Here is a 9,417-nt window from a genome sequence, read left to right as displayed (position 1 = left end):
GTCTTTGGACCAGCACAATTCCATTAGTGTAAAAAAAATCCCTTATATAGGCAAGTTCTAAGGAAATGGCAATCATGTTTAATTTCACTGGAATAGAAACGTGTTTCAAGTTCCCTTAAAATTTACAGTTACGTAAACAGAGATCTATGGTTGGAGAAGTGCTCTTAAAGAAGAGCTAAAAGACAAAAAAAACCACCAAAGACTGAATCTCTGCAAAAGAACAGAAGTGAAGAGAGAGCTCCCTCCTGCTGTCTTTTTTTTGAATTGTATAGCTTCAATGACCAGTCAGAAGAATTACTTTTTACTCCATCATCTATTGGACTTGCATGGTCTTAGTTAAGTACAAGTTACCAATGTGTGACTTAGCAGGCTGAAATTCCGTAGTGTACATAGTATGTTCAGAAATGTGTATCAAGTGTCACTAATTCTGGATTGTTGAGAGAAAATACATAAATACCAAGTAGGAAATTACGGTGAAGTAGGCTGTTCTAAGAAAAGTATTTCCAAATATAGCTCTGACTGTGAGTGTGAATGTGTGTTTGAACTATTTTCTGTCACATTTTACCATATCTGCCTTTCAGGATTTCAACTTCATAGACTTCCCTGTCAAACTCATGTGACAACTAATAAGCAAACAAAACCCCAGTTACAACAGTAAAAAGCATGGCTCCAATACTGTTAGTGGAGCCTTGAGAAAGAAACACTGCAGTCTGGGGTTCTAGCAAAGATTGCTAATACAAAAGTAATAGCACTCACCAAATATAGTCTGAATCCAATAAGGTATTAGAAAGATGCCACTATAGTAAAGAGGAATAACCTGTAAAAAGGTTTAGCTGGTAACTGACAGATCCTCCTATTCTTTTTCCAGACACTCTGTTTCAAAAGCATTTCAGACTTTTTTTTTTTTTTAAAGCCAAATGATTCAGAGTCCACCTTAATGCAGAAGTTAAAAAATAAGAAAATGGCATGGTAGGAAGCTGACACAGAGTGATTTTTTTAAAAGATTAAAGAACACACTGCATTTGCTTAATAAAAAGGTATGCCAGTTATTTAATAAAGTGACAGGCTTCTACTCTGAATATGAACTTTAGGACTGACCATTGAAAGAGCGAGAAACATATGATTAGCTAACACTTGCAACCAAGACATGCATTTGTGTCTGAAAAGAGAATATTGCACTAAAAGAAGAACCCTGAAGGCTTTAAACTCTTCTTTCACTGACCTAAAAAAGTAACTAACCATTTCCGATAAGCAGTTGCAAACCTGGCTTGGTCTGCATCCCTACAAGTTGATAATACTTTATCAATGAACTGGTATTCCATTTGTGGACCAAAAGAGTCCTGCAGAGGAGCACGCTTCAGGCGTTTTGTTTCTTGGGTATAACCTTGTTTGCTTCTTGATTCATTGAAACCATCAACATCCATAGCTTGTGCCACGTTACTTGTCGCAGGACTGTGGTGAGAATTATTCAGAGTTTCATCACTGCTGTCCACAGATACCACTGCACTCAGAAGAGGAATTTTGTTGGTTAGGTGGTGCTGAAGGTAGAACACACACCTTCTTCAGAGGAAAAGGAAGGAAGAAAAAAAAAGAAAGAAAAAAAAAGAAGTCATGCACTGAAAATAGTCTACTGATGTTGCTGAACTGCTTCTATTCATTTGCCATCCCACCAGCCTGCCCCACAAACACAAAAAATCTGCTGCCACTGCTCACACTCTACAAAAAAGGGCTCAGTGTCACTTTGGCAAACTTGTTATTACCTAGTCAGGCACATACAGCCGGCTGGCAAAGCAGGGATTTTCTGCAGCTGATCCATCTTCTGCCTATTTTTTTCCCTTTAAAAATTTAAGTGTGAGGAGGCTGCTTAACAGTATCTTGTGTCTCTTGCACAAACTATAGGGACAAGTGGAGCTTACGTCAACAAGATACTTAAGCCCGATCAAATTTTCCATTCAATAACTCTGATTATGCTCTTGAATGTTTTCCAAAGGCGTTAAGTAGCTTAGAAATCTTTTATTGAGCAGTACCTTTTAAAATCAGAACAACAATTTGTCTGGAAATGTCAGGCAAAGAATAATCCACAAATCAGAAGGATGCTCTGTTGACCAAGTCCTCTTACCTATGACACCACAAGGTTTCATGCCCTGGGTAAGTATCAATCAGTTCAGTGCAGAGCTCCAACTCTTTTTCTAAACAGCAGGGGAGATCCACGCTCTGCTCCTTCACACAGGCAGCTTCTGCCCCTGCACTCTCCTCCTTTTGAAGGCTAGGGTTTTGCTCATTTACCATTTGATTTTGTACCAGTACATTATTGTCAGTCACAGTTCTGCCTATCAAGGACTTGAGTAAGAACTGGCGGTAGTGAAATCCACTATGGTCTGACACATGCACGGATACCCAATATTTAGTGGATGAAAGTTCATCAAGGAGAACCTGAAACAAAAAGCAGCGACAGTTATCAACCAGTATAAGGAGGAATTTATCAACACTGTTTCTGTATTAAGATAACCTCTCCTCAGGATTTCAGCCACCATGCTAATGGTTTAAGAACACACACAGAAAAATGAAATAATCACTGAGTCTTTTCCACCAGGTGGTGAAAAGTATTTTGCCATCCCTGCACAAAAGAAATTATACTTCTTCCAAACTCTGAAGAGGTAGGTGTCTCAGAAACCTTCCCACAGGGTGAGGAGAAAAAAAACCCAAACCACTATAACGAGAAATACAGAGTGGTTTAAGAATCTCAAAATGGTTAGGAATAAAGACTGTTTTAGATGAGGTAGAGGGTATACCAAACTACATGGATATTAGAAGTATTTAGATTTTTGCCTAGTGCATTATGGGTCCCAGAGGGTGGGTGAACTGCTTAAAAACAACAAAAAAAGAGGCCTTAAAGTAATTTACACTTCCATTTCCCACGAAAGAATGTCAACCACTAACATTATGTTCCCATAGAATACAAGAATCCCTGTATTCTAGAGCCTGTGGAATACAAAACTATTTGTCCATAGTTAAGTTGCTTGACTTGGTAACTGGTGAACTCCCAGAAAGGCTTTCACAATAACTGTGGTAAATACTTACACTGGTGACTGCAGCTGTATTTGTAATACTGCTGGCACCTGTGATTTTTGTCTTAATTCTGAATGTTTTTAAACCTTCAAAATTAATTTCTAGGAAAATGGGTGAGTTTGGCTACTGGCCAAAGCGTCTTTTACTTTACATTCTCTATTAAAACTAACAGTTGTAGTTTTTGAAAGACTTTAACCTATTTCTTCACATTGCTCCTCCTCTGCAGTTTAAACGCTTCAAAGAGATCAAAACTAGTTTTTTCGTTCTACTTCTAAAGACTTTGGATATAGCCTTACTGGTATATTCTTGCTTTTAATCTTTTTTTCTAAGCTACCTACATCACTTAGCAGGACCAGTTGATGCAAAGCAACTTTCATAGGCACAAGTCTTTTTTCTCCTGCAGCACAGGAGGCACAGCCTCCCACAAAGAAAATCATGGAAATGTGGCAAGGCTAGTTACACAGCTTTTTTGTAGTGCATCTGTTCTAAAAGATATTAACAGCAAATACAAATGACGTAAATAGCACCTTCTACCCAAGCTGCTCAACATGCTTTTCTAGGTCTTGACAGAAGATACCAGTATCGTCTTCCTTTTACAGATCAGCAGACTGAAGGGCACGATTAAATAACAGCCCATGCATGGGATTCGTAAGGGGGCTAAAACTCCACATCTCCAGTTCTGCACTTGAAACCACAATATCAGCTTCCCTCTTCTCAGCAGAGCTGAGATTACTATTTTAAATTTCTGAACATTAAAATTTAAAGGCCGGTTAAAAACGTGAGACTCAAGGGTGACATCAGAAAAATCAGACCAGTCTTTATTCAGCTGGAACTGATCCTACACACATTATGTCCAACTTAGATCTCAGAATAATCTTATTCATTTACCTGATATGTTTATAAGCTACACAGTTACAGGGGAACATTGTAATTACACATTTTAACTCCCTGCAAAAGAGGAATGATCATCATTCCTTACCTGAACTAGAAAACCTCTTTTAGAACAGAAAGACAGAATATTGACATTAAACCTCCCGAGATCTACAAAAAACAAAGCCTTTCCTCTAGGAACCTCAGAGTAACAGTGGAAGATGCTTCAAACAACTGGAGGTAAAACGAAAAGCCAGCTAACATCTGAATTCCAACCAAGGTTCATTCTTACCAAGCCAGTTTTCTCCATTTCCACACAGAAAAGCACAAGCCCTTTGCCATTCTTCTGTGAAGCAAAGAGGAAATGATAATAAAAACGCCTCCCTCCCCACTCTCGACGTCTTACAGAAGGCCCTTTTCTACCTTTGGTGGTGAGCTGAGTACCATGGAACTGGCATTCTGCTCCAGAATAGGACATAGGCGCTCAGTGACCTTTACATCAACCTCCGGGTCTGCAGTCCCCTCTTACACTTTCCCTGACCCTGCGCTTGCTTTAATGTGCTTACCCACTGTAAACCACAGCCCAAAACTTCCTCCTTGGTCCAGGACACTGCAGAAATGAAAAGGAACTGTACCTGGGGTAAAAACCTTTTAAGGATGATCAAAGCTTTTAAGGATTAACAAATAAATATGGCAATGTCCACTCACACAAAAGACAGGTACTTTTGGACAGCCAGTCATCAGAGAAAAGCCAAGGCGTTACTGGGGATGTCTACAGGAACAATTACTTTGTGTCTTATGAAGAGACTTCTGTCTTCTGCGCATCGCACGAGAGGTGTTGCCTCATGACAATCACCCCACCACCTGTTTCTTTGCTTGTTTTTGTTTGGGTTTGTTTGTTTTTGATTTTTATTTTTATTTATTTATTTTTTAATTGTAGGGCCTGATCAGTCACTCTCCATCCTGTAATTATGAAGTTGCGTATTCCTATCTGAAGAAAACAAAAAAGTTTGGCCATCCTTGCTGAGCTACATGCTGGTTTTGTACCTGCATGCTTTCTCTGCACATCATGATGTGTATGAATTTTAACAGCCTGTACTGGTATTACTCTCTTAACTCTGGTTCTCTAACTAATTACACACCCACCTCTTAGTAGGTGTCTGGAGCCCATGTTTTTCCGCCGTTAGCTAACTGACTGTCACATGAGAAAACTGGAGTCAAGCTTTCTTGTCCTTTTCTGAGGCAAGTACTCCAATACCAGAAAGATTAGATTGGTTTGGAACAATCTACGCTTGACAAATCCTTACTTGGTATTAATGAACACTACTCAAACACTACGTAAACTTGCTAACGTGGTTCACTCTGCAGGAAAAACAAACTGAGATTTCTATATTCAGACAAGATAATGTTTTTTATTGCCTAGTGTAAGAAAGAAGAAATATCTATATTCTATGAGAAAATCTTCCTACAGGGCCAAAATCTTCTCCTCTACAATTTTGTATCCTTTTCCCAGAGTCTGAACTGAGAACGAGTGTGCAGAAGCATTAGGATTACCAAACCACAGGGAAAAAAAACCCCACATATCCTACCAAACAACCTACCCCCTCAAATCCTCCAAAGCAGGCCAACAGTTTCATAAATAATAAACCTGTTTTGAGAAGTCTTATTTCAATGACAATACAACATACACATTATGTTTCTGGGCCTCTGTTTCCTTGTACATCGTAATAAAAACTAACTCAAACTACATTCTATTATAGCAGAAATGTGGCCCTAGACAATAAAGGGTACTCTAATTTGGAGCAACCTTGTTAAGAACTAAATGGCTGTAGAATCACAGTGACTGTTTTATCTGCTAATTTTTGCAGCACAGTTCCAGTCTTACATCTCAGTGAAATTGACACTTCTTTTCAGATATTCAAACACACAATTGGTTGAAGGCGCAAAACGAGACATCAAGCAAGAAAGCAATCTGTATATTTTTGTGAAAATCTGTAATGTCTGCTTTTTCCTGTCCTCCTCCGTATTTGGTTTTTTCCCCCCCTTACATCACATCTTGCAAAATAATCACTTTCTGATTTTGCCTTTTAAAGTTACCTAGACACAAATTTTATCTCAAGATTCTAAATATCTTTTATATTCCACACTTTTTCCTAACTTTCCTCCATTCCAAACACCTTCTGCTAGGCCATCTGAAGAGATCACTGGTGGTGTCATGAAAAAAAACCTAGAGTCAACATGGAGATTTCCCAATGGATTAAACACATTGCTTGAGGAATAGCAGCACCAGTCAAATTTTGCTAGAGGTAATAAAAGCCAGCTGGACTAAACTAGAGAAAATGATCACTTCCTTAGTAATCAGTCTAAAAAGAAAACCAGTAGGGGAACTGGGATGTTGGGCAAGGCAAATGGACTTGGGACTGATAGAACAAATTTAAAACACTTCCTTCACAGGCATGCTTGTAAAGTCACACAAACCATTGACAACTGCTGATGAATAAACCCACCAGAATAATTCCAGCTCTGAGAATAGTTATTCCTATCACAATGCAATTCTTTCTGTTTATTTAAATTAGTAATGAATAGCAAGTGCAAAAAGCACTCAGGCCATTATCTTGATCTTCAAACTACTGTTAACTAAGCATAAAATTACTTGAGTTTCAATTAACAGTGTTAAATCCCCCCCGCTTTTTAATAAAGCTATTAAAGACTTATTTGAAAGTCCCTGTTTCCTATTAGCATAGACCTCTAACCCTAATTTCTAACCTCCAAACTATCCCAATCCTGTAACTCTTCTGAGTTTTCCATAACTACCTTTTCATATTAATTTGCTAGGCAGATGAGTCCAAATTCTGGGCTGCCTCCTTTATGGAGTCTGGAACATACTTCCTATATACTACCAATCTGATGCAGCTATTTTTAAAGTTCCTCAGGTGACAATTAACAGGAAACATCAGCAAAACAGTATCAATTGCTAGGATTAGCTGGCCCATCAGACACAAAAATAACAGCTATACTGACTCAACAACCTCCACTAAATTTCTCCCTCCCCTATGCATTTACAGGAAGGCAAAATGCAGTGGCTGCCATTAAAAGCGTAACTCATGTATCACTGTATCAGCCTAATATTCACAAGAAATTCACCTAGAAACCACAGTATTACAAAATTGCCTGTATAATTTTAGACCACCTCACATTAACTAATTCAATTTGCTGCAGGCCTCAACGTTTTAGATACTACCATGTGATCTGAAATATTCACCACCGCATAAGACGTCCCTGCTGGAGCTGAAATAGCTTAATCAGTTTAAATGCTGCCAAAAAATACTGTTGGAGCTGAAGAAACTAGTTACACGCACATTCAGAGCACATGCTTTCTCTGAAATTCCTGCTGTCTTTACTTAATTCTTCAATATTCTGAAAGCACAGATAAGATGAATAAATGTACCAAAACAAGACACTGCATGACATTATCAAAATAGTATTACATATATTATCTTTTTCTCTATTAGGATTTTCAAGATTAGTGCTAGAAGAATTATTTTCAGTTGTCCCTTCTTTATTTCAGCTCTCACAGTCCATATATCCTCCTGTCACTGGTTTATTAACACAAAGTACCAAGAGAAAAATAGAACTTTGTACATGGGCATGAAAAATCCATTCTTTCTCGGAGCAGAACCTGCCTACACTGGCAAGAAAATGCAAAACATACTTACTGCAATAATTTGGCTGTTGTTTTAAAACATTCTTAGCTACGTATGCTAAGTTAATATATTCTCCACCCATGTCATAGGATCTGCTTGGCAAACCAACGTTTTACTTTTTTTTTAAACGAGGAAATTTAAGACTTTATTTGCTATTGTATTATACCTTGACGGTCAGCTTTCCCAAATGCTGTAAAACCCAGATGCGATGGGACCAGGCATTGTAGTTGCTTGGATATCTCCCCGCAGCTTCAGAGCAGACATTCATTTCCTCCTGCACTAGTCGGTGAATTCTCTGCACAGGTGCTGCTCCCAAGTTTCCTTTAGTCACAAGACTGGGCAAGGAGTTTTCCTGAATTAGTTGTTGCAGCACCCATCGTCTGGTTAAATGATGTACAGTGTTAATGGTGAGAGAGCAATTTGAAGAGAAAAAATTCTTTTTCATTTATATAAATCAGTCAAGACTTTCTGATACTTCAATTATCTGAACTACACTGTAACTAGATGATGAATAAGAAAAAGTAGTGAACAAAACCATCTGAACTCTTCCCATGCTGAAAGCTATGACTTATAATCACACTCCAGAATAATTTAACTCTAGCTACATTTTTTTGTTTGCTCACTGTAGGTAGTCATAGCTACTTCCAGCATACTAAAAGAAAACAGAAAGGAACAGCAAATTTATGACAAAAACGCAAGAACTGTCTGCATGAAGTTTCTAATGAGCTCCTCCTTCAAAGACTTGTATAGCACTGAAATAAAGTCTCCAAAATGAGACAGAAAAGAAGTGACTACATGAAAAAAAAATGTAGCTGTGCTTTGTGAGTATTTTTTACATTTGGCTGCACATGGCAAGCCAAAATAGTTTCTGTACATGACTAGCAGAAAGTGCAAAAGACTTATGGTTTCCAGGGCTATAGGTATAATCAAAACAAATGTTTTTACTGCTGAATCATACATATTTGATTTGAAGTGACTGAGATAAGCACAGATTCCTACATGGCTTTTTAATTTCACTTTGGACTGACTTTTAGTAGCATTTTAGTAGTATTTTTCGATGAGTATTTTGAGAGATGTCCTCAATGCCACAAGAAAACGTGTATCTGCAGAACCTACACAAAAGGGTCCTACAAAAAAGGGTCACAGAAGTGTAGACTTCCACGCAGCAGCACGTGTCAAGAGACTTGCAATGGGCCTATATGGAACGCTCTGGGAAGCTGGACATCCTCCAGTCTGCAACACAGAGATTTTTCTGTTTTGTACTGGCTCACATCGGTTCAAAAATAAATTAATTGCTACTTTCAGAAAGGTATCACTGCTTGTTAAAAGATATCAATAAATAAAATAAAAAAAATACTTCAACATGATAATTCTATTTTGCATTTTTATATATAAAATTGCATATATATTTAAAAAAGATAAAAAATAGATAAGCCAAACAATGTTAAAAAAATTGATAATCGACCTGCTTTTTCTCTCATTTGATAACATTTGTAATATTCTTGTTCATTGGTATTTACACTGTCTTTTTGTCTTAATTATTTTTAAAAAGACTTAAAGTACTGAAAGAAAATACTAAAGATAATTTATAAAAATGCAATTTTTAAACTGACTGTGCTTCTCAGCAAAAATCACAAGCAGTGGACTGAAGCCAGTGTCCATACTCTGGCTTCCCATATAACACTCGTTTTACCTAAAGATGTAGCCAAAACAATCATGCCTATTGACTGTTGTGTAATTTTATTTTATGAAATCAGTAATTTTGAAGACTTAA

At 37.6% G+C, this 9,417-nt stretch overlaps 1 protein-coding gene across 2 annotated transcripts in view; it reads right to left on the bottom strand.

Annotated features, from left to right (window-relative positions):
- Positions 1 to 908: 908 nt before the first annotated feature.
- PTAR1 (protein prenyltransferase alpha subunit repeat containing 1) overlaps positions 909 to 9,417 on the bottom strand; it is a gene marked incomplete at its 5' end in the record, with an annotated part of 33,187 nt that continues 24,678 nt past the window's right edge. For both annotated transcript variants that reach the window (XM_082013132.1, XM_082013131.1), the window contains 3 exons: positions 909 to 1,560; positions 2,120 to 2,433; positions 7,810 to 8,023. In XM_082013132.1, the coding sequence (XP_081869258.1) occupies positions 1,215 to 1,560; positions 2,120 to 2,433; positions 7,810 to 8,023 (874 nt within the window). In that variant the 3' untranslated portion in view covers positions 909 to 1,214. The remainder of the gene's footprint in view (positions 1,561 to 2,119; positions 2,434 to 7,809; positions 8,024 to 9,417) is intronic.

Source organism: Phaethon aethereus (genome assembly GCF_964289735.1).
Source record: "Phaethon aethereus genome assembly, chromosome: Z".
NCBI classification, from domain to species: domain Eukaryota; kingdom Metazoa; phylum Chordata; class Aves; order Phaethontiformes; family Phaethontidae; genus Phaethon; species Phaethon aethereus.
This window is presented reverse-complemented; position numbering and strand designations above follow the sequence as displayed.